General features: G+C 40.7%; 1 protein-coding gene across 1 annotated transcript in view; it reads left to right on the top strand.

Moving 5' to 3' along the window:
• The window catches only part of ankrd55 (ankyrin repeat domain 55), a 110,524-nt gene that overhangs the window by 67,419 nt on the left and 16,155 nt on the right, over window positions 1–26,950 (top strand). The window contains exons 6-10 of the mRNA XM_060821328.1: window positions 3,789–3,849; window positions 8,747–8,875; window positions 10,894–11,078; window positions 16,976–17,143; window positions 22,475–23,136. Of these exons, the coding sequence (XP_060677311.1) occupies window positions 3,789–3,849; window positions 8,747–8,875; window positions 10,894–11,078; window positions 16,976–17,143; window positions 22,475–23,136 (1,205 nt within the window). The remainder of the gene's footprint in view (window positions 1–3,788; window positions 3,850–8,746; window positions 8,876–10,893; window positions 11,079–16,975; window positions 17,144–22,474; window positions 23,137–26,950) is intronic.

Genomic DNA, 26,950 nt, shown 5'->3' with positions numbered 1-26,950 from the left:
TCAGCCGAGGACGTGAAGGTCCTGGGCCTCCTTCACCGCCGCTCCCTCATCACCCAACACCTGGAGGAAGAATGCCTCATCTTCCACCTTGGAACACTTCAACCCCAGAGCATCAATGTGGACTTCACCAGTTTCCTCATTTCTCCTTCCCCCACCTCATCCTAGTTCCAAACTTCCAGCTCAGCACCGTCCTCATGACCTGTCCTACCAGCCATCTTCTTTTCCACCTATCCACTCCACCCTCCTTTCTGACCTATCACCTTCATCTCACCCCCATCCACTCATTGTACTCTTTGTTATTTTCCCCACCCTCCTCCCTGACCTATCACCTTCATCTCCACCCCCACTCACCTATTGTACTCTATGCTTCTTTCTCCCCACCCTCACCCTCCTCTCACTTATCTCTCCACCCTTTAGGCACTCTGTCTGTATTCATGATGAAGGGCTTTTGCTCGAAACATCGATTTTCCTGCTCCTCGGATGCTGCCTGAACTGCTGTGCTTTTCCAGCACCACTCTAATCCAGTATCAGAAGGATGTTGTGAAACCCGAAAGGGCTCAGAAATGATTTACAAGGATGCTGCCAGGGTTAGAGGATATGAGCTATAGGGAGAGGCTGAACAGGCTGGGACTGTTCTCCCTGGAGTGTCGGAGGCTGGGGATGACCTTATAAAGGTTTATAAAATCATGAGGGGCATGGATCGGATAAATAGACAAGGACTTTTCCAGGGGATGGAGGAGTCCAGAACAGAGGACATAAGTTAAATTTGAAAGAGAAAAATATAAAAATGACCTAAGGGGCAACTTTTTCATGCAGAGAGTGGTAGGTGTATGGAATGAGATGCCAGAGGAAGTGGTGGTGGCTGATATTACAGCATTTAAAAGGCATCTGGATTGGGTATATGAATAGAAAAGGTTTAGAGGGATAATGGCCAAATGCTGGCAAATAGGACTAGGTGAGGTTAAACTATCTGGTTGGCATGGACAAATTGGACCAAAGGGTCTGTTTCCATGCTGTACATCTCCATGACTCTATGTCCAGTGTTACTGTCAACTGCGCTCATAGCACAGCCAGATTCTATGCTGTGGCTAAAGCCAAGGGCATTTCGATTGCTAGATTTAGTGGTAGGCTGCAATGAAAAGCAGATACAGAAGATAAAAGTCTCATCCAAACTGTGCATTTACTCAAATAAGAGACCATTCTGATATATAGGTCTTGAAATTCAGTAGTAACTGGCCAGCAAAACCAAGGAATATAGACCCATGTGAATTGTATATTGCTGCAAGTTCCTGGAATGATTTATAAGTTTTTGCCATTAGTTTTATAAAAATGGATGCTTAATGTCCCAAATATTTTACTGAAATGATTCAATTTTATATTAATTGGCCATTAAACTTGCAACAGAAAGTTTGTAGCAATTATTAAAACAAGTCCCTTTTCACAATATGATCAATTGTTAATGATATCCATTTCCCTTGCCCACACAGTAAATGATTATATATGGTCTCCATTCTTCAGGTTATGAAATCCTTTGAGACATCTTTAACATGATTATTTTTAACTTTCTTTACTTAAATTTTGTTCTATTACGCTTAATAAAATCTTTCCTTCCCAGTTTTTCTTTTCCTACTGAATGAAGTCTGACATTAAATTTACCCATGTTAATTCACCCTCCAATGTAATCTTTCATTAAACTCTGGCAATAGTGCTGAAGACTTGTGCTCTAGAACCTGCCACTCCCCTAGCTAAGCTGTTCCAATACAGTTACAACACTGGCATCTACCTGACAAAGTGGGAAAATTACCCAGATATGTCCTGTACACAAGTAGCAGGACAGATCCAACCCGGTCAATTACTGCCCCATCAGTCTACTCTTGGTCATTAGTAAAGTGATGGAAGGTATCATCAACAGTGATATCAAACAGCACCTGCTTAGCAATAACCTTCTCAGTCACACCCAGGTCGGGTTCCTCTCGGGTCACTCAGCTCATGACCATTACTGCCTTGGTTCAAACATTGACAAAACAGCTGAATTCCAGAGGAGAGATGAGAGTGACAGCTGTTAACATCAGGGCTGAATTTGATCTAGTGTGACATCAAGGAGCCTTACAAAATTGAAGTCAAAAGGTATCGGGGGCAAACTCTCACTTAATGGAGCCATACCTAATGCACAGGAAGATGATTGTGGTTGTTGGACATCAGTCATCTCACCTCCAGGACATCACTACAGCAATTCCTCAGGATATTGTCCTAGGCCTAACTATCTACAGCTGCTTCATAAATGACCTTCCCTCCATCATAACATCAGAAAGGGGAAACGTTCACAATGATTGCATAATGTACTGCATCATTCGTGACTCCTAAGATACTGAAGAAGTTCATGTTCAAATGCAATTAGATTGGGACAATATCCAGGCTTGTGCTGACACGTGGCAAATAATATTCATGCCAAACAAATACCAGGCTATGACCATCACCAATAGACAATCTAAGCACTGCCTCTTGACATTCAATTGACATTCAATTCCCTACTATCAACATCCTGAGGGTTATCATTGACCAGAAAATCACCTGAGCTCACCACATAAAGTTAGGGGCTACAAGAGCAGATCAGAGACTAGGAATGCTGCAGCGAGTAACTCAGCTCCTGACTCCCCAAAGCCTATCCAATACCTATAAGGCACAAGTCAGCAGTGTGATGAAATACTCCCCACTAGCATGGATGAGTGCAGCTCCAACAATACTCAAGAAACTTGATACCATCCACGACAAAGCAGCTCACTTGATTGGCACAAGCATCCACTCACTCCACCACCAAAGCTCAGTAGCAGCAGCGTATACTATCTATAAGATATACTGCAGAAATTCTGTATGTTGCTAATTGGAAAAGGGTATAGAAGAATTTACAAGGATGTTGCCGCATCTGCAGGGTTTGAGTTATAAGAAGAGACTGGATAGGCTGGGACTTTTTCCCCTGGAGTGTCAGAGGCTGATGGGTGACTGCGGTGATTGTAATAAGGTCAGCCAGGTGGACATTATAGAATATGAGTTCCCTGATTAGGGCTGTTAAGAATAGGAGTTTCAGACATCCTGATCACTCTGAGGGAGCTAGAGCAGTGTCAAGGACTCCCCACGTGTAAATAAAGCGTGACTTGGTGATGGGATACTGGCCTCTGTGGAGTTACTTCAGTGACCTTACAGACGTTTATAAATTATGAATGGCATAGAGAAGGTGAATAGCCCAAAATCTTTTTCTAAGGATAGGGGAATAGAAGGTATAGATTTAAGGTGAGAGGCGAATGATTTAAAAGGACCTGAGGTGCAGCTATTTCACACAGAGGGTGCTGCGTATATGGTATAAGCTGCCAGAGGAAGAGGTAGAGGAGGGTACAATTACAATATTTAAAAGACATTTGGATAGGTACATGAATAGAAAAGGTTTAGAGGTATATGCTCCTCGGATGCCGCCTGACCTGCTGTGCGTTTCCAGCACCACTCTAATCTAAACTCTGGTTTCCAGCATCTGCAGTCCTCACTTTTGCCTTAGAGGTATATGGGCCAACACAGGCAAATGGGACTAGTTCAGTTTAGGGTACCTGTCTGACATGGACAAGCTGAACTGAAGGGCCTGTTTCTGTACTGTATGGCTCTATAACTCTATAACCAATGTATTTATGAAGAAGATGCAAGTTAACCTCTAAGTATAAAGATTCATGAATTAATATAGATACATCTGCTGTTAACAATTGATTATAGTATTGTTAAAAACTTCCTTTCTTTTCTTCTAGACTGTTGGCTATACTGTTGCAGCAAACAACAATGTGTGAGATAAATCATCAAGACAATGAGGTATACAAAAAAGTGTTTTCTTTCATCTGTTGACTACATCATTCAAATAAACATTTAAGATCCGGTAATCCTGTTCTAGATCTTATTGACAATTCTAGAGCCATAACCTCTATCAGGGTTTTCGAATCTCCTTCTGTAATTTGCAAGTTTCCATGCTGTACATCTCTATGAATCTATGACTCTATAATTGAGAAAAGATATAACCGACCAATTGCTCTCATAAACTCATGCAGGAGGTGAAGAGATCCCACTGAAATTCAATTTACATTTTTCACATGATTTGTTGCTGTGTAAATTTCCATGAGATAGTAAGAAAATAAAGTACAGGATCGTGAGATTAATATATTAATTAATTTAGTCAGTGCCAGAATTTAAAAATATACAGCATTGTTCACTATCACAAATATCCAAATATCAGACCATCTCACCATTTTCCTACTCTTATTACAAATACAATCCTCTCTTCAACCTCCCTTTCCTTCTCAATGTACTTGAACATAGAACATAGAACACAGAATAATACAGCACAGAAGAGGCCCTTCGGCCCTCAATGCTGCGCCGACCTGTGAACTATTCTCAGTTCATCCTTCTACACTATCCCAAAATCATCCATGTGCTTATCTAAGGATTGTTCAGATCTCCCTAATGTGGCTGAGTTGACTACACTAGCAGGTAGGGCATTCCACGCCCTTACTACTCTCGATGTAAAGAACCTGCCTCTGTCATCTGTCTTTGTAGTTATGCCCTCTCGTACAAGCTGAAGTCATCATCCTAGGAAAAAGTCTTTCACTGTCTACCCTATCTAATCCTCTGATTATCTTGTATGTTTCTATCAAATCCCCCCTTAGCCTTCTTCTTTCCAATTAAAACAGACCCAAGTCTCTCAGCCTTTCCTCATAAGACCTTCCCTCCAGACCAGGCAACATCCTGATAAATCTCCTCTGCACCTTTATCAATGCTTCCACATCCTTCTTATAATGGGGTGACCAGAACTGTACACAATATTCCAAGTGTGGCCGCACCAACATTTTGTATAGTTGCAACATGTTATTGTGGTCCTGGAACTCAATCTCTCTACCAATGAAACCTAACACACTGTATGCCTTCTTAACAGCACTATCCACCTGGGTGGCAACTTTCAGAGATCTATGCACATGGACTCCAAGATCCCTCTGCACATCCCATACCACCAAGAATCTTTCCACTGACCCAGTACTCTGCCTTCCTGGTATTCTTTCCAAAGTGCATCACCTCACATTTAGCTGCATGGAAATCCATTTGCCACCTCTTAGCCCAATTCTGCAGTTTATCTAAGTCCCCCTGCAACCTGTAAAGTTCTTCCAAACTGTCCACTACTCCACCGACTTTAGTGTCATCTGCAAATTTACTAATCCATCCACCTGTGCCTGTGTGTAAGTCATTTATAAAAGTGACAAACAGCAGTGGTCCCAAAACAGATCCCTGTGACACACCATGAGTAATCAGACTCCAGGCTGAATATTTTCCATCAACCACCACTCGCTGCCTTTTTCCAGAAAGCCAGTTTCTCATCCAAACTGCTAAATCAACCTCAATTCCATGCCTCTGCATTTTCTCCATCAGCCGACCATGTGGAACAATAGACAATAAACAATAGACAATAGGTGCAGGAGTAGGTCATTCTGCCCTTCAAGCCTGCACCACCATTCAATAAGATCATGGCTGATCATCCTTAATCAGTATCCTGTTCCTGCCTTATTTCCATAACCCTTGATTCCACTATCCTTGACAGCTCCATCCAACTCTTTCTTAAATGAATCCAGAGACGGGGCCTCCACTGCCTTCTGGGGCAGAGAATTCCACACAGCCACCACTCTCTGGATGAAGAAGTTTTTCCTCATCTCTGTCCTAAATGGTCAACCCCGTATTTTTAAGCTGCGTCCTCTGGTTCAGCACTCACCCATCAGCAGAAACATGTTTCCTGCCTCCAGAGTGTCCAATCCTTTAATAATCTTATATGTCTCAATCAAATCCCCTCTCAGTCTTCTAAACTGAAGGGTATACAAGTCCAGTCACTTCAGCATAAGGTAGTCCCGCCATTCCAGGAATTGACCTCGTGAACCTACGCTGCACTCCCTCAATAGCCAGAATGTCTTTCCTCAAATTTAGAGACCAGAACTGCACACAGTACTCCAGGTGTGGTCTCACCAGGGCCCTGTACAGCTGCAGAAGAACCTCGTTGCTTCTATACTCAATCTCTCTTGCTATGAAGGCCAGCATGCTATAAGCCTTCTTCACTACCTGCTGTACCTGCATGCTTACCTTCATTGACTGGTGTATAAGAACACCCAGATCTCTCTGTACTGCCCCTTTACCTAAATTGATTCCATTTAGGTAGTAATCTGCCTTCCTGTTCTTGCCACCAAAGTGGATCACCATACATTTATTCACATTAAATTGCATCTGCCATGCATCTGACCACTCGCCTAACCTATCCAGGTCACCCTGTAATCTCCTAACATCCTCCTCACATTTCACCCTGCCACCCAGCTTAGTATCATCAGCAAATTTGCTAATGTTATTACTAATACTATCTTCTATATCATTAACATCTATTGTAAAAAAGCTGCAGTCCCAGCACTGATCCCTACAGTACCCCACTGGTCACTGCCTGCCATTCTGAAATGGAGCCGTTTATCACTACTTTTTGTTTTCTATCAAAGGCTTTACTGAAGTCCATGTATACCACGTCAACTGCCCTACCCTCATCTACATGCTTGGTCACCTTCTCATAAAACTCAATGAGGTTTGTGAGACACGACCTGCTCTTGACAAAACCATGTTGACTATCTGAAATCAAATTGTTGCTTGCTAGATGATTATAAATCTTATCTCTTATAATCCTTTCCAAAATCTTTTCTACAACAGAAGTAAGGCTCACTGGTCTATAATTACCTGGGTCATCTCTGCTTGAATGTGTTGTCACCTCACAAATCATAGAATTGTAATGGTGCAGAAGGAAGCCATTTGGCTCACCATGCCTGCACTAGTTCTGTTACCTAATGCCAATCTCATGCCTTTCCCCCATGTTTCTGGACACTATTTCTATCAAAGAATCATCCAATGCCCTCTTGAATGCCTCAACTAACTTGCCTCCACCACATTTCCAGGCAGTATATTCCATACTTTGACTACTCAAAGTGCGAAATCTTTCTTTCTCGCATAACCTTTGCTTTGTTTGTACATTACTTCAAATCCATGTCTTCGAGGAGAAAGTGAGGTCTGCAGATGCTGGAGATCAGAGCTGAAAATGTGTTGCTGGAAAAGCGCAGCAGGTCAGGCAGCATCCAAGGAACAGGAAATTCGACGTTTCGGACATAAGCCCTTCATCAGGAATGAGGAAAGTGTGTCCAGCAGGCTAAGATAAAAGGTAGGGAGGAGGGACTTGGGGGAGGGGCGATGGAGATGTGATAGGTGGAAGGAGGTCAAGGTGAGGGTGATAGGCCGGAGTGGGGTGGGGCGGAGAGGTCAGGAAGAAGATTGCAGGTTAGGAAGGTGGTGCTGAGTTCGAGGGATTCGACTGAGACAAGGTGGGGGGAGGGGAAATGAGGAAACTGGAGAAATCTGAGTTCATCCCTTGTGGCTGGAGGGTTCCCAGGCGGAAGATGAGGCGCTCTTCCTCCAACCGTTGTGTTGTTATGGTCTGGCGGTTGGAGGAAGAGCGCCTCATCTTCCGCCTGGGAACCCTCCAACCACAAGGGATGAACTCAGATTTCTCCAGTTTCCTCATTTCCCCTCCCCCCACCTTGTCTCAGTCGAATCCCTCGAACTCAGCACCGCCCTCCTAACCTGCAATCTCCTTACTGACCTCTCCGCCCCCACCCCCTCTCCGGCCTATCACCCTCACCTTGACCTCCTTCCACCTATCACATCTCCATCGCCCCTCCCCCAAGTCCCTCCTCCCTACCTTTTATCTTAGCCTGCTGGACACACTTTCCTCATTCCTGATGAAGGGCTTATGTCCGAAACGTCGAATTTTCTGTTCCTTGGATGCTGCTTGACCTGCTGCGCTTTTCCAGCAACACATTTTCAGTTCAAATCCATGTCCTCTAGTTTTTTTTTCTCTTCTATGAGTGGGAATAGATTCTCTCTATTCAGCCTACTCATGATTTTAAAACCTCTATCAAATCTCCTCTCTGCCTTCTTCTCCCTGTGGAGAACAGTCACAACTTCTTCAATCTATCCTCAGATCTGAAGTTTTTCATTCCTGGAATTATTACTCGCTTCTGCACTCTCTCCAGTATGGTTTTAACTTTCCCATAATTTAGTGCCCACAGTCTCACACACAATACTCCAACAAAGTTCACAACAGGTGTCTTGTACAAGTTCAACATCACCTCCCTGTTCTTGCACATTAGTTTTTGAGATTTTTTTGTGGGGTGGGTAGTTATTGGAGCTCTCTGAAGCTAACCAGCTGCAGCCTGGCAGAAACAAGGGCAACATTGCTGAAGTATTTCTTCAATTTTATAGAAAAAAAGTGAAAGTTTAGTCATGAAACTACTGAGCAGCAAAGAAACTTTTACAACCAACTTTTCCCTATTCTATTCTGCATCCTATCTATTTGCCCGGGCTAATTTGAAGATGAACATCTTCCCATTTAGCTCAGACGCGATAGAAGATGAAACAATGGATCAATCATGCCTGCTAATTTCCACAGCCAATGAGAAATATGAGAAATTTTTGAAAACTTCTTAAGCTTCATTTTCAAGTTCATTTTACCAATTGACCCTGTTATTATATAAAAATTATGTGACAGCTGTAAGCCAATCATTACTTACTTTATTATATATTCAAAAAGAAAATAAAATTTCAAATCTGTTAGCCCCATGGTTTTAACATTTGGTTCTTTATCCTTTAGGGTATGACCCCATTGCATTGGGCTGCTTTTCACAACCGGCCACAGCATGTCCAGGCTTTACTACAGAAAGGAGCGGACCCAACATTGGTTGACAAAGACTTTAAAACGGCGCTTCATTGGGCAGTGCAGGTAAAATTATTTTCTAATTCAAATTCAGTTATTTAAAAATAGCTGGGATAAATGAACTGCATGATATGGAACCAAACCATAAAGACCCGGATGATTGCCAGTAGCAGTGGTGGACTCTCCCTCTTTATGGGCATTTAAACGGGCATTGGATAGACATATGGAGGATAGTGGGCTAGTGTAGGTTAGGTGGGCTTGGATTGGCGCAACATCGAGGGCCAAAGGGCCTGTACTGTGCTATATTTTTCTATGTTCTATGTTCTATGTTCTATCTTGGTTCAATTTTTGATATGTTCTTAGCTGCTGTTGGTGACATATAGTTGTGACAATGCAATTTCCTCATGCCTAGGGAAGGCAAAGAAATAAATCAGCAGAAGTTTCTTCTCTTGGCTAAAATGTAAAAAAGGTGAGGCTTTACTGTCTTGGGTGGTGAAGAAGTTAAATTACATCATGTTGATTGAGGGCTTGGTGAGAATTAAAGCATAGAGTTGTACTTACAATATTGTCAGAACCAAGAATCATAAGTTTGATTTGGAGATGCCGGTATTGGACTGGGGTGTACAAAGTTAAAAATCACACAACACCAGCTTTAATTGGAAGCACACTAGCTTTTGGAGCGATGCTCCTTCATCAGGGGATAGTGGAGGACTCGATCATAACACAAAATTTATAGGAAAAATTTGCAGTGTGATGTAACTGAAATTATATATTGAAAATTGATTGTCTGTTAGAATACAGTGATGGTTTCACTTCTTTCATGTGTAAATCACAAAACTCTTCTTTTTAAAGTGGCATTCTCGGGTTAGCTGCTAACAATGGTGATAGCTAGACAATATGTTGAAGGTGTTAGCCCCCTGTGTTCTCTGTCTATGACCTGATGTTTAGACTGATTCTAATCTAATAAGTGAGATAACAATGTTTTACATAAATTCCTGCAGTTGATCACAGGTCTCTAGTCCAAAAATGAATCCTCCAACATCACCCTCTGCCTCCTAACATCATCAATTTTGTATCCAACTGGCAAGCCCTCCTGAATCCTACATAATCTAATTTAATTAATTAGTCTACAATGCAGAACCTTGTCAGAGGGTTTAATGAAGACCATATAGACAAAGTCTACTGCTCTACCCTCATTATGTCCTTAAAAAACTTAGTGAATGGCAATACCCTATCAATACCATGCCCCCGCACCACTCCCCAGAAAAGACCTTGTCTATTTATCCTATCCATGCCACCCCCCCCGAATTATTGTATAAACCTCTATAAGATCACCCCTCAGCTTCCGACACTCCAGGGAAAACACCCCTACCTATTAAGTCTCTCCCTATAGCTCAAACCCTCCAACCTTGGCAAAATCCTTGCACATGTTTTCTGAACCCTTTCGAGTTTCACAACATCTTTCCTGTATGAGGGAGACCAGAATTGCACACAATATTCCAAAGGTGGCCTAAACAATGTCCACTACAGGTGCATCATGACTTCCCAACTCCTCAATGCTCAGGAAAGCATTTCAAACATCTTTTTCATTATCCCATCCATCTGTGACTCCACTTTCAAGGAATTATGAACCTGCACTCCAAGGTCTGTTTGTTCAGCAACATTCCCCAGGACCTTACCATTAAGTGTATGAGTCTGATTATAATATAGTGGATAAAGAAGCCAGGAAGCCCAGGTTCAAGTTCCACCTGCTCCTGGAGTGTGTAATAACGTTATGGTGGATAATGGGCTACAATGCGTAACAGCTATTAGGTAGGAAATTTGCCGGCAATGTAATGGTTTAATAATGCAGCTATTTTGAAATAATGAACGTTGTTCTAAACATTTGCAGATAAGCTAACAGGCCTTTTGAATTACATCAGATGAGTGCTGCACTCATTGCATTTTATTGCTTGTCAGTGTTACTGTAGCATCCCATGTCCAGCTCAAAGACAGCATTGTTATAGCATCAGAACATTGCACATTGCCATCATTGCCAATTCATGCAGTATTTTATTAAACCCTTTATTTGTCCTTATTTCTAGAGTGGAAATAGAGCCATGACTTCTCTCATTCTGGATCATCACCTGAGCCCATCTATAATAAACTATGATGATGAAAATGGGAAGACAAGTGTGCATATAGCAGCAGCAGCTGGACACAGTGACATCATCTATGATCTGGCAAGAATTCCAGAATGCAACTTGCAATCACTTGATGTCGATGACAGGTAATACCACCCATACCTACTCCAAATTGATACAGTATCTTTCATTCCAGTTTTAAATATATTTAATTTGAGAAAAAAGAGACACAAGTCTCTTGCCAATAAAATATTAATTAATCTACAATTGTGACATACAAACTCAAACTGCCTGCAGTAAAAACGCTTTACAAGGACCTCTAATGAAGATAGATTATGTAGGATTCAGGAGGGCTTGCCAGTTGGATACAAAATTGACAATGGTGGAAGACAGAGGGTGATGTTGGAGGATTCATTTTTGGACCGGAGACCTGTGATCAACAGGGTTCTTCAGGGATCGGTGCTGCATCCACTTTTGTTTGTCATTAAAATGGACAATTTGGATGAGAATGTAGGAGGCATATTTAGGAAGTTTGTGGATGACACCAATATTGGTGGTATGGTCTACAGTGAAGAAGGTTATTAAGATTACAAAAAGATCTTGAACAATTGTGCCAGGTTGGAGGGTTTGAGCTATAGGGAGAGGCTAAATTAGCTGGGGATATTTTCCCTGGAGCGTCGGAGACTGAGGGGTGACCTTATAGAGGTTTATAAAATCATGAGGGGCATGAATAGGGTAAGTAGCCAAGGTCTTTGCCCCGGGGCAGGGAAGTCCAAATCTGGAGGACATAGGTTTGAAGTGAGAGGGGAAAGATTTAAAAGGGACCTTGAACTTGTCTTCTGCACATTCAAGTCTTGATCATTGATATGTATCAAGGAAAACAGCGGGCTTCATATTTCTTTGACAAGCCTTCTTTTATCTATTTATCCACGGGTTATGCGTATCCTTGGTAAGGCAACATTATTGGCCATCCCAAGGAAAACTGAAAGTGAATCACATTGCTGTGGGTCTGGAGTCATGAGAACAAGCAACGGTGGTAGCTTTCATTTCTTAAAGGACATTGTGAACCAGACGTATTTTATAACAATCAGACATGGTTGCCATTAAGTTAGCTTATTTTGTTACAGATTTTTATTCAATTCAAATTTCACCGACTGCCATGATTGGATTCAAACCATCATGCCCAAAACATTACTAGTTCAGTGGCATTACCATTACCTCACCACCTCTTTGAAAGCCTGTTACATTTCACTTTATCAAATGCTTTTGGAAGTCCATATTCACCGTCTCAATTAACCTCATCAACCTTGTCTGCTTCTTGATCAAAAACATTAATTTAACAAAATTGGTCCTCAGTTGTTAATTCTAAATCTGAGAGAGATAATCTTTTGTTAAGCAAAGGTAATAAGGGATATGGGCCAAAGGGAGGTATACAGAATTAGGCCAGTGATCAGCCATGATCTCACTGAATGGTGGAATAGGCTTATGGGGCTGAATGGCCTATTCATATTCCTATGTCCTATGAATCTGTGTAGGCTTACTTCAATTAATACATAGCTGTACAAAGACCTTACTTTGTTCCAGAATTATCATGTTGAAATTATTTTTCTGAGGTTAAAATGACTGGTCTTTAGTTGTTGAGTATATTTGAACAAGGATGTAACATTTGCAATTCTCAAGACCTTTGCTGCAAAATCTATATCAAAGTGGATTTGTAAAATTGTGGCTAATGCCACCACAGTTTCCAATATTCATTCCATATCCTCAACGAAAATGATTAATTGTAAATTAACCATTTGTTAATTGGGAACAGGCCAGTTGGCCCAACAAGTCCACGCCGACCCTCCAAAGAGTATCCCACCCAGACCCATTCTCCTACCCTATTACTTTACATTTCCCCAGACTAATGCTCCTAACCTACACATCCGTGAACACTGTGGGCAATTTAGCACAGCCAATTCACCCAAATTATGGTAACTTCTCAAATTTAAATACAATCAGTATTTCTAATATTTGGACCTTATCAATTTTTAGTCCATCTGGAATCTCAATTGCCTCCGCTTTCAAGTGTCTTTGAAAATACAGATATAAAGTAGTCCCTTAATATTTTGGTTATGTCCTTTTTTGTTAGTTCTCTTTTTTTTAATTCACTTGTAGGCGGTGGGCAATGCTGGTTTGCTGGCAATTTTATTGCCAGTTCCTAATTGCCCTTACAAAGGTGGTGATGACCTGCCTTATTAAACCACTGCAGTCCAGCTGCTGTGGGTTGACTCACAATGCCCTTGGGGATGGAATCTCAGGATTTTGGTGCAGCAACACTGAAACAAAGTGATATATTTCTGAGTCAGAATTATAAATGGCTTGATAGGGAATTTGAAGGTGGTGGTGTTCCCATGTACCTGCTGTCCTTGTCTTTCTAGTTGGAAGTGGTTGTGAGTTGTGTGTGAGGACCTTCGGTGAATTTCTGCAGTACATGTGGTCAAAAATACACACTGCTGTTATTGAGCTTCTGTGATGGAGAGGTGGATGCTTGTAAATGTGAATGCTTGTAGATGTGGTGCCATTCAAGGGGGCTGCTTTGTCACGGATGGTGACAAGCTTCCTAGATATTGTTGGAGCTGCACTCATCCAGGCAAGTGTGGAATATTCCAATCACATTCATGACTTGTGCCTTGTAGATAGTGGATTGGCTTTGGGAAATCAGGAGATAGTACTCACTGCAGTATTCCTTGCCTCTGATCTGTTTGTGTAGCCACCATGTTTATGTTGCAAGTTCAGCTGAATTTCTGGTAAATGATAACCTCCAGGATGTTGATAGTGGGGGATTCAGTGATGGTAACATCATTGAGTATCAGGGGCAATGATTAGATTCACTCTTATTGGCGATAGTCATTGCCTGGAATTTGTGTCACATGAATGTTGCTTGCCATTTGTCATTCCAAGCCTGGAGATTGTCCTGATCTCACTGCACTTGAATTTGGACTGCTTCAGTATCTGAATGGTGCTGAACATCGTGCAATCATCAGTGAACATCCCCACTTCTGACCTTATGATGGAGGGAAGACAGATGGTTGTGCTTAAGGCACTACCTTGAAGAACACCACTGAGGCGTCCTGAACTGACCTCCAACAACCTCAACCATCTTGACGTTAGGTCAATTGTCCAAGCTAAATTGCTCATAGTGTTCAGGGATGTGTAAGTTAGGTGCATTAGTCAGGGGAAACGAAGAGTAATAAGGTAGGGGAATGGGTCTGGGTGGGATACTCTTCGGAGGGTCAATGTGAACTTGTTGTGGACTTGTGTAACTAAGGAAAACCCTAAGGCAATCTACACTTATGTGAGGAACAAGAGGCTGACCAGAGTGAGGGTAGGGCTGATCAGGGATAGTGGAGGGAATTTGCACCTGGAGGTAGAGGAGGTAGGAGAGTTCCTTAATAAATATTTTGCTTCAGTATTCACTACTGACAGGGATCTTGATATTTTTGAGGACCGTGTGAAACAGGCTGATAAGCTCAAACAGGTTGATATTAAGCAGTTGGATGTGCTGAAAATTTTGAAAAACAGAAGAATAGATAAATCCCTTGGGCCAGACGGGATATATCCTAGGTTACTACAGAAAGCGAGGGAAGAGCTTGCTGCACCTTTGACGATGATCTTGCGTCCTCACTGTCCACTGGATTAGTGCCAGACGATTGGAGGGTGGCAAATGTTTATCGCTTGTTCAAGAAAGAAAATAGGGATAATCCTGGGAATTATAGACCAATCAGTCTTACACCTATGGTGGGCAAAGTATTGGAGAGAATTCTGAGAGACAGGATTTATAATGACTTGGAAACCCATAGTGTGATTAGATAGTCAGCATGGTTTTGTGAGGGGCAGGTCATGCCTCACAAGACTTATTCAATTCTTTGAGGATGTGACAAAACACACTGATGAAGGTGGAGCTGTGGATGTGATGTACATGCATTTTAGCAAGGTGTTTGATAAGGCTCCCCATGGCAGGCTGATTCAGGAAGTAAGGAGGCATGGGGTACAGGGAAATTTGATTGGCTGGATACAGAATTGGCTGGCCTATAGAGCACAGGGGGTAGTGGTAAATGGAAAGTATTCAGCCTGGAACTAGGTGACCAGTGGTGTTCTGCAGAGATCTGTTCTGCGACCTCTGCTCTTTGTGATTTTTATAAATGACTTGGATGAGGAAGTGGAAGGGTGGGTTAGTAAGTTTGCCAATGACACAAAGGTTAGTGGAGTTGTGGATAGTGTGGAGGGCTGGTGTAGGTTGCAATGAGACATTAACTGGTTGCAAAACTGGGCTGATGAGTGGCAGATGGAATTGAACCTGGAAAAATATGAAGTGATTCACTTTGGAAGGTCAAATTTGAATGCAGAATACAAAGTGAAAGGCAGGATTCTAGGCAGTGTGCAGGAACAGAAGGATCTTGGGATCCATGTCCATAGATCCCTCAAAGTTGCCACCAATGTTGATGGGGTTATTAAGAAGGCTTATGGTGTGTTGGTTTTCATTAGCAGGGGGAATGCGTTTACAAGTGTGAGGTTATGCTGCGGCTCTATAGACCCCTGTTCAGTTATCATTATAGGAAAGATGTGGAAGCTTTAGAAAGAGTGCAGAGAAGATTTACCAGAATGCTGCCTGGACTGGAGGGCATGTCTTATGAAGAAAGTTTGAGGGAGCTAGGGCTTTTTTCATTGGAACGAAGAAAGATGAGAGATGACTTGATAGAGGTATAAAAGATGATAAGAGCTATAGATAGAGTGGATAGCCAGAGACTTTTTTTCCCATGGCAGAAACATGTATCACAAGGGGACATAATTTTAAGAGGTTTGGAGGAAGGTTTAGGGGAGATGTCAGGGGTAGGTTTTTTACACAGAGAGTGGCGACTGTGTGGAATGCACTGCCAGCAGTGCTAGTAGAGTCAGATACTTGAGCAACTTTTAAACAATTCTTGATAGGCACATGGAAGATAGTACAATGAAGGGTATGTAGGTTAGTCTGATCTTGGAGTAGGATAAAAGGGCAGCACAACATCCAGGGCTGAAGGTCCTGTACTGTGCTATGTTCTATCTTTGGACTGTGGAAGGCAACTGGAGTACCCAGAGGAAACCCATGCAGACATGAAGAGAATGTGCAAACTCTACACAGTCACCTGAGGACGGAATCAAACCCAGGTCCCTGGTGCTGTAAGGCAGCAGTGTTAACCACTAAACACTGTGTCTCACTTCTTTCCTGAGAAGTAAATCTGGCAATATCTCCCTTTTCAGTGGATTGTAAATAATGCCATCTGCGAATTAGCTAGAAAATTCTCCTGAACACAATTCAGAACTTTCTTATTGTAATTACTGTAAGGCCCGACTATAATTAAACTAAAGTCTTTGTGTTTCTCTGTAATTGCCTAAGAAATTTGTCCCACCATTTTTCTCCCACCAGTTCTGGGTACCCAGTAGGTATATCTATCATACCTAAGTACTAAGCAAATATACTCTGTCCTTTACTTCCAGCATTATGTACATATGTTTTATATATCTATATATATGTTAGTCTTAGTCAATACTGCCACTCCTTGTGTCAGGAATATTTAATACCCAGTTCCCATTTCATTCTGATGTTGGGGTCCTGAAAAAAAACACCAAAAATCTCATCTTCTCAAATCTGAGGAATGTTGCACCTTGGATTCTGGGTCCTTTCATTCTGGGATAATGCAAATACCATGTGCATATTGCATTACCATAAATGCAGTGGTTTTTAACTTTAAGTTCAGACACCATAAGTCTCTGATAGTTCACTGAAAAGTGAATCAAATCTCCAATTTCTCCTCACAAGCTAGAACAAAATCATACCTTTTTGTGAAAGCTTTATTTCTCACTTTAATTTTTCCAGGAACCTTTCCCCATTTAACTTCTCTACTGTGTGAACTGAAGTAACTGGTAATTAGTTGTTACAGTGTGATAAGCTAACACCAATAAAGTATTTCCTGGTTATGTTTAAATGTGACAATATTTTAATTTGTTATTTTTTTTTTACTAGGACACCTCTTCACTGGGCTGCTGCAGCAGGGAAAGCAGATTGTGTACAATCTTTGATGCAGCTGGGGGTGGACAGCAGTCCAAGGGACATCAATGAAAACACTCCTCTGACATATGCAATGTACTGTGGACACACAGCATGTATCAAACTGTTCTCACAGGAAAACAGGTAGGTTCCACATAAACCTCTCAATTATTTATGAAAAAAGAATGTTGGATAAATAATAACAACTTAAACTACAACTTGTGTTCGATTTAGAACTTTAGTACATTTTTTACGCTTACAACGCCCAAAGATTCTAGTATCAGTTAATTCAACAAATTTATAAAGTATTTAAAGTGCAATTATTAGCACCAAATACTCAGAGTAATTTGCCACTCCACCTTAGCAATGATATTTAACCTATTTTCACATGAGCCAGTTATTATGGTACAAATTAGCATGATGGCTTTATCATATACATTTTTGCTGCAAGAAACTTGATTGAGCCTTTCTTAACCATTGCAGATGTCCATGAACAATAATTTTGAGAACAGCTTATGAGAGCACATGTGGATTTTTTTTTAAAAATGTACTGGCTATGTTTAAATGTGACAATTATTTTTTGCTCGGACGCCTCTTCACTGGGCTGCTAGAACAGGGAAATCTTTGATGTAGCTGGGGATGGATTTTTTTTTAAAAATAGGGAAATAAACATTTTTAACCTACAATCGCTATAGTAAAAGCAAATTAAATTGTTACGTGTTATTTCCAATTCCTAGCCTGAATTACAAACCTGCCCACTGAAGAATGAGAAATTTTGGTTGGAGAATGTTGTGATTTGTCAGATGGAACATTAAGCCATTATTCATCTGCAAAGAAGCCTAGGGCATTATTTAATGAAAAGGACAGGAATATGTTTCATATTTCAGCTGACATTCTTCCCTCAATCAACACCACCAAACACAGATTAATTGAACTCAGATGCAGGTTACCAATCAAAGGCAGAGCTGAATTTGGTTCACAGAATAATAATAGTATATGTCCATGCTGATTCAGTGTAAAAACAATCCAATTGCCACCACATCCCTGCCTTTTCCCATAGTCATGCATATTTTTCCTCTTCAGAATATGATTCAATTGTCTTTTTAATGCTTCACTGAACCTGCCTCCACTACACACTCAGGCAAGTGCTTTACAGATGAGAACTAATTGTTGCATGAAAAGATTCCTTGTCATATCACCATGGCTTCCATTGCCAGTCAAATGATATCTGTGCCCCACTATTCTCGATTCTTCCACAAATGGAACAGATTACTTTTGTCCACTCTGTCCAGGCTCCTTATGATTTTCTGCATTTCTGATTTCCATTACCCTTTTACAAATTTCTTCTCAAAATTTGCAAGTAGAATAGTTCCAGCTTCTGCAAAATTACTTAAAGTTCCTCATTCCTATACCATTCTTGAGAATCTTTTCGGCAGCCTTCCTAATGTCTTCACATCCTCCCTCAAGTGTTTTACTCAGAACTCATTTTTCTTTGTTCATATGATGTGGGCATCAATGGCTAGATCAGCATTTATTGCCCATCTTTAATTGCCCTCAAGAATCTGACAGGAAGTATTTTCTTGAAACGGTGCTGTCTATGTGGTGCACGTACATTCACTGTGCTGTTAGGAAGGGGTTGCTAGATTTTTAACTCTGCAACAGTGGTTGCAGAGTAACTCTGCAACAATGGTATATAGTTCTAAGTCAGGTGGCATGGGGCTTCAAGAGGAAGCTGCAGGTAATGATGCTTCCATGCACTTGAAGCCCTTGTCTTTTTGAGAGGTAGGGTTTGCAGTTCAAATGTAGGTGACAAATGAGCCAATGTGAGTTGCTGCAGTCCGTCTTGTAGATGGTATGCTAAGCTATCATTGTGTGTTAGTAGTGTAGGAAATGAACACTGAAGGTGGTACCAATTAATTGGGTTGTTTTGTCCTGGAAAGTGTCAAGCTTCTTGAGTATTGTTGGAGCTGCACTCATTCAAACGTAAAGGAAATATTCCATCAAGCCCAGACTAACTTATTGATAGTGGACAGACTGGGAGTCAAGTGAGATACTCACTCCAGAAATCATAGTCTCTATCTAAGCTTGAGGCTTCAAAATTTATATGACTGGTCTAGGTCAATGTCTGATCAATGATAGTCCCCAGGAGGTTGACAGTAGAGATTCAGTAATGGTAATGCCATTGAATTACAAGGGGTCATAGTTGAATTTTCTCTTGTCTGAGATAGCCATTGTCTGTCATGTTATAAAGCCCAAATGTTATTTGTCAATATAGCCCAAATGTTATTTGTCACTAAATAACCAAACACTGAATATTGTCCAGTTATGGCTGTAAATAAATGCAGGCTGATTTACTATCTGAGGAGTTATGACCAATGCTGAACACTGTGCAATCAACAGCAAACAACCCAATTCTGACCTTTGATAGAAGGTGGGGTGATTGAGGAAGTGGTGGTCTTGGACAATACCTTGAGGAATGTTTGAAAACTAATACCTCAAGGTTAAGATGATTGACCTCCGACAACATTTGTCCTTTGTACAATGTATGACTCCATCCAGAGGAGAGAGTTCCTTTTTATTCCAACTGACTCTGATTTTGCTAGGGCATCTTGACTCAGTCAAATTCTGCCTTCATGTCAAAGGCACCCACTCTTACCTCTTTCAACATGTTTGTTTACTTTTGGATAAAGACTGTGATGAGTTCAAGGCCTGAGTGGCCCAAATTGAGTGTCAGTGAGCAGTTTGTTGCCACTTGATATTTTGTCAATGGTTTCTTCCATCATCACATTGTCAATAATGAACAATAAATTGGTGGGACAGAAATTGGTCAGATTACTCTTGCAAACAGGATATATCTGGGCATTTTTCACATTAGCAGCTAGATACCAATGTTGTAACTGTACATGCACAGCTTGCCTAGTGGTATAATAATTCCGGACCATAATTTTTTTTGTCATATCCCATGCCTTCAGTCAGAGAGTCAAAGAATCATACAGCATAGAAACAGAACCTTCAGTCCAATGTGTCATGCTGACTAAATTTCCCAAACCAAATTAGTCCTATATGCCTGCATTTGACCCATATCCCTCTCAAACTTTCCTATTCATGTACCTCTCCAAACGTCTTTTAAATGTTCTAATTGTACCCACCTCTACCACTTCCCCTGGCAGTTCATTCCATATATGTGTGAAAAAGTTGTCCCTCAAGTCCCTTTTAAATCTTTCTCCTCTCAACTAAAAATTATTCTGTCTAGTTTTGATCTCCATTACCATAGGGAAAAATACCTTTGCTTAAATCTTATCTATGCCCCTTGTGATTCTTTAAATCCTCCAGTCCCAATAACATCCTGGTAAATATTTTCTGACCCCTCTCCAATTTAATAAATCCTTCCTAGAACTGTACACAGTACTCCAACAGTGGCCTTACCAATATCCTGTACAATCACAACAGGACATCCCAATTCCTATATTCAATGGTCTGAGCAACGAAGGCAAGTGTGCCAAATGCCTTCTTTACCACCCTGTCTACCTGTAACACAACTTGCAAGGAACTATGTACCTCAACCCCTAGGTCTCTCTGTTTAACAACCCTCCCCAGGGCCCTACCATTAAGTGTTTAGGTGCTGCCCTTATTTGGTGATTTCTGATATTTCATGGGATTAGATGAATCAACTGAAGACTGTGATGCTGGGGCTTCAGGAGGAGGTCAAAATGGATCATGAACTCAGCACTTCTGGCTGAAGATGGAAGCAAATGCCACATGTTTGTCTTTTGCACTGCGGTGCTGGGCTCTCTGTGTTAACGATGAGATATCTGTACAGCTTCCTCTTCTTGTTAATTATTTATTTGTTTGTCGCAATTCATGACTGAATGTGGCAAACTGCAATGCTTAGATCTAATCTGTTAGTTGTGGGATTTCTTAGCCCTTGAAATTGCATGTTGCTTCCACTGTTCAGCTTATAAAACCTTCATTTATGAATTTACTTTTGCTTAATTTCTCTTTGTCTTCCTGTGATCCAAAATTAGGAGTTATAAAGACAATGTAGTCATTAATAAATCTAATAGAAAACAATACAGAGTTAGTATAAGTTCCCTGCTATAGTATTCTGTGCATTTTTTAATACATTCCAGGTAATAGATGCCTTACTAACCCCATTATCAACCTATCCTGTCACTTTCAATGAGTTCTGGACATATGCATCCAAGTCTTTCTCCTCTGGAACATCCTTAAGAATCACACTTTAATTTATGCCAATATTCCTTATTCCTCCTATCAAAATGAGTCACTTCATACTTCTTGATATTAAATTTCACTTATCATTTCCACCAATCTAACGGTGTCTTTTGAAATTCTACACTATATCCTCTTCACAGTTCGAAATAGTTCCAAGTTTTGAGTCATGCACAAATTTCCCTGTACACCAGCATCTAGGTCATTAAAATCTGTTAGGAAGAGCAGAGATCCTGACGCTGACCTTAAGGAATAAGCCTTTCTCCAGCCAGAAAACTAATCATAATCCATGTGGACTCATACTTCAATAATTATTTTGGAAAAATAGAAGTTCTAGAAAATGAAATTCCCTATGGAACATCAATAGCAACAATAACACTTGACTTGAAATTTAGCATCTGCCAGAATTTACTATTGTACTTGTATTAAATGAAAGTGCTGTAAAGCAATAATAAACAACTAAAAAATACTGGAATTAAACACTGGGCTTCCAAGCTGGAAATCGGAGTTGGATTCAGTTTTAAGTAATAATCAGTCAAGCTGCTTGTTCAGGAATTCTCTTCAGAGAATACCTCAGAATTGCAAAGTCTCTCATCTTATCTGGTAGATGAGTCGATGTGAGACCTATAATACCACACGTGATGCACATTCAATCAATAGATTAAAATATCATGGCAGATAGCTTTAACCCAAACTGAAAAGCAACAATATGGAAATAAGTAGACAATATAGATGGGCACATTGATTTGAGTAGATTAGATTCCCTACAGTATGGAAACAGGTCCTTAGGCCCAACAAGTCCATACCGACTCTCCAAAGAGTAACCCACCCAGACCCATTCCCCTACCCTATATTTATCCCTGACTAATGTACCTACTCCTATGGTTAACTTAGCACAACCAATACACCTGACAGCCCATCATTGGATTGTGGGAGAATGGTATCTAATGATATACTTATAAATAATGAATATAAGATGAATATTTGACTTTTATGAAGAAAAACGTACAGTTCTTAATAATCATAAATAACAGGCTATTAAAATAAAGAACTAGAAACATTTATAAATCTATACAACATAATTGACATCTTTGGTTCATTGACAAATCTATAAAGTACTTTTAAACTGACAAATAAATGTAACATATAAAACTATGTATATTTTACACTTTAAATATTAACCATTTATAAAAATCTTGACCAATGTCAGAAAGTTGGGCTTGAATGTATTTTTTTTTAACACAGACCTGAGCCTGTTCGACAGCAATCTTCTCAAAGCAACAAGAAGAAAGAGGGGCGCTTCAGTGTATTGAACCAGCTATTCTCCTGTAAAAAGAAACGGGATGAGCAAAACCGTACTCTGAAAGATAAAAGCAAGGATAGGTGTCGAAGAGATGAGACTTCTGAAGTTGATGATATTATTACAACGTTTGATTCTATCATGGATTCCAATAATAGTGAAGTATTGGAGGAACAGACAGAGGAATGTAGACTTACAGAAACATCTGCAGAGCTAGCAACTTGGAAACAACAGTCATCAGACAGAAGACAAAAAGTTTATAAAAGCCTACCCCCAATACGGACACAAAGTCTCCCACCACTAACTCTTAGCAATACTTTGTTTATAAATTCCCCTTGTATGGTTCAGAATGCAGACAGTAAGTCTAGTCCACACCACTTAGCGCACCGGTCTCAAAAAAGCCGCAGTGAACATGACTTGTTTGAGAACAGGACTAGCTCTCAGAAGCTTTTGGATAATCCGTGGGCCAAAGAAACAAATCACATTTTGTCTCATAAATCATGGACTACTCCATCAAAGCTGCTGGAGGTTTTCCTGCAGGAAAGAGCCAAACATTTGGAACTCTCACAACATACTACTCTTCCCTGCTTACAGAACAACCTTCAAGGTAACTTTCAAAATATTCAAAACAGACATCAAAGGTGTATTACTATTGGATATAAGTTAAAGGGCACCGAATTGGGCACAGAGATTGTAACGCATATGAACTTTATTTCTGTTGACTGAAGCATGTGCAGCAAGTCAAATTAAAGTTTCCTATTTACAGGAAGATTTACATATATCACATATTTCATGACAACCAAATGTCTCAAAACACTTTACAGTCAATAAGGCATTTTTGAAGTGCAATCACTGCACATACAGAAAACATGGCAACATACCACATCAACAATGTGATAATGACCAGGTTATATGATGTTGATTGAGGAATACATTTTGGGAAAGCTCTTACCCTTCTTGAATTAAAGCTATTGGTTCATTTAACTGGAGACCACATTTGGAACCTCAATTTAATGTCTCATTTAAAAGATAGGATCTTTTATAATGCAGTACTCCCTCAGTACTGGAAAGGAATGTCGATGTAAATTCTTGTGCTTAAATGCTGGAGTGGGCTCAGAACCCATAACCTTCTGACTCAGGCAAGAGTGTTACCAACTGAGCTCAGAGAAGAAAGTGAGGTCTGCAGATGCTGGAGATCAGATGCTTGAAAATGTGTTGCTGGAAAAGCGCAGCAGGTCAGGCAGCATCCAAGGAACAGGAAATTCAACGTTTCGGGCATAAGCTATTCATCAGGAATGAGGAAAGTGTGTCCAGCAGGCTAAGATAAAAGGTACTTGAGGGAGGGGCGATGGTGATAGGTGGAAGGAGGTCAAGGTGAGGGTGATAGGCCGGAGTGAGGTGGGGGCGGAGAGGTCAGGAAGAAGATTGCAGGTTAGGAAGGCAGTGCTGAGTTCGAGGGATTCGACTGAGACAAGGTGGGGTGAGGGGAAATGAGGAAACTGGAGAAATCTGAGCTACACAATTTTAATTATTTCAATACACAAACAAACTATTTAGGAGCAGGAGTCACTGACCAATTGAGTCAGGTCCACCATTTAATAAGATCAAGACTAATCTTGTTATTTTAAATGCCCGCCTACCTCTGATAATCTTTCTCCACCTTCCTTATTAATTATATCTACCTCTGCCTTAAAAATATACAAGGACTCTGCTATCACTGTCTTTGAAAAAACACAGTTTAAATACTCTCAAACCTCAGTGCAACCAGAAGTGAGTACATGTGAAAGTTTGATAAGTGAGGGCTCTTGGTAAAGTGGAGGACAAGTATTATTCTTTTATTCTTCAGTCTTTTCTTCCTAGCTTCTTTCACAGATCAGAGGGGAGTACACCATAGCAAATAAGACTGAGTAAGTTCAAGTTTAAGCCATGGTAGATGAGGTCAGCTAAATGAAATGTGAGGCCTTACATATGTGTGGAATTTACAGGTGTCCTAGATGACCACACATGCAGGAAGTGCTTCCAACTGAAAACTCTGTATTTCAGAGCTTTAGCAGAAGCTGGAGTCACTGTGACCCATTCACGAGGCTCAGAGATACACAGATAGTACATTTATAATGGTGGCTGCAATGCAGCTTCAGAGACTGGAGGAAAGAAGGTCATGGGTAACCACAAGTCAAAGAAAATCAGACAAGTAGTGCAGGAGCCTTCTGGTACTTTTCTCTCAACTCAGTTTTCCATTTCAGAAGCTGATGGGGGTGCTGGTTCCTCAAGGGAGTGCAGACAGAGTCAAGCTTCTGAAACCACAAGTGGCTTGAATATACAGGAGGGAAGGAAGATGAATGCAGGAGCAATAGTAATCAGGGAATTCATTAGTTAGGGGAGCAAACAGAATTTTCTGCAGCTGCAGATATGACTGCAGGATGGTGTGCTGCCTTCCTGATGCCAGGATCAGGGATGCCACTGAGTAGCTGCAGAGTATCTTGAAGGGGAACTGAGGTCTTGTTACATATTGTTACCAAACATATAGGTAAAATGAGGGATGAGGTCTTGCATCAAGAATTTAGGAATCTAGACAAAAGACCAGGTCCTCAAAGTTTGTAATTTCTGTATTACTACCTGTGCAGTATGCTAGAGAGTACAGAAATAGGAGAATAGATGAATGTGTGGCTCAAAATTGGCACTGGAAGGAGGGTTTTAGATTTCTGGATCACTGTAACCATTTCTGGGGAAGGTGGGATCTATATAAGCGGGGAGTAGGGGGAAGGCTGCAAGTGAACTAAAATGGGGTGAACATTTTCATGGGTGGGTTTGATAATGCTGTTGGAAGAATTCAAGCTAGCTTGGTAGCAGGAAAGTGACACAGTATATTTTAGTAAGGGAGCCAAAGCAGAGGGAATTCAACCATATTGAATTTCAAAAGAGTAGGGTAAGGCAGGATGGCTTCTACTTTAACACTAGGACTATTACACGGATTAGAGGAACGAAGGTCATGGGTCAAGGCAGTCAAGGCACTGAGACGACTGTGTCAAGGGCATGATGAGTTGCAATGCTTTTGCCATCACAAGACATGTTTGAGGAAAGGGCAGGGCTTCAGGATCTTTGGGCAGGACAGAAGTTTGTGAAATTGTATTATTAATTACAGAGTCAGTTACTGTAGTAATGAAGTATGGTATCTTGGACATGTCTTCAATGAGGCTTTGTGGATGGAGCTTAGAAATAAAAAGGGGATAGTAACATTGGGAGTATTATTGGCACCCAAGCACTAAAGGAAACAATTATAGTGTGAAGGTTTGAGAGGGGAAAGATATGTTGAAATGGATTCAGGAGAGATTTTTATATGAATATGTAGAAGGCCCAATAAAGGACAGTGCAGTGCTGGACCTAATTCTGGGGAATCAATCCCAACAGATGTTTGATGTGGCAATCAGAGAGCATTTTAGTGTTAGCGACATTAGCACCATACTTTTTAAGTTCTTTATGGAAAAGGAAAAGATGGTCTGCAAAAATGTGTTTTGGATTGGAGGAAGGTACTCTTTATTAACATAAGGCAGGACCTGACCAAATTAGACTGGGAATAGCTACTTCAGAGGTAAATCTACAGCAGAACAATGAGTGTTGTTCAAAATTAAATTGGCAACATGTTCCCATGGGGGTGAAATGATGGAGCAACAAACCCATGGATCTCAGGATATCCAGGAATAATCAAGACTAGATAAGAAGGAAAAGAGATACTTTTAACAGTATAATCGGAGAAAATCAACGGAAAGTGCAGGGGGGATTTTAAGAAAACAATTTATGAGATCAAAGAGGGGTCACAAAACATACTGGCAGGCAAAATTAGGGAATATCCCAAGATATTCTATAAAAATAACAAGCAGAAGAGGTTTAACAGGGCATGAGTGGGACCCATTAGGGACCAATAGGATAAGCTGTGTGAGGACCCAGAGGGCTTCACATCTGTGTTCACTGTGGAGAAGAAGGATGTAGGCACAGAATTTGGGAAGAGGGACTGAGAGATTCTTGAGTAGTTTGACATAGACAATGAGGTGATATTGAAGTTTTCCTCAACACTTGCCTTCCCAGCTACTTTTGTGTCATTCTCAAATGTGACTATTGTATGTTCACTTTATGCTTCCACATCACAAATATATACTGCAAGCACTGATCCCAGTGGCACACCACTAGTTACAGGTTGCCATCCTAAAAATGTCCCCTGCCTCTCATCCCAATTCTGTCTTCTATTAAATATCCAATCCTTGATCCAACACCATGGGCTCTGATCTTATTAATAAGCCTAATTTGCAGTACCTTCTCAAACTCTTTCTGAGAATCCAAATATGTTACATCCACTGCTTCCTCTTTATCCTGTCCATTCCCTCTTCAAAGAATTTTAATGCATTTGTCAGGCATGATGTTCTCTT

Source organism: Hemiscyllium ocellatum, chromosome 1 (assembly GCF_020745735.1).
Source record: "Hemiscyllium ocellatum isolate sHemOce1 chromosome 1, sHemOce1.pat.X.cur, whole genome shotgun sequence".
Taxonomy (NCBI): Eukaryota; Metazoa; Chordata; class Chondrichthyes; order Orectolobiformes; family Hemiscylliidae; genus Hemiscyllium; species Hemiscyllium ocellatum.
Note: the sequence above shows the minus strand (reverse complement) of the source record. Positions and strands in the feature narration are given on the sequence as shown.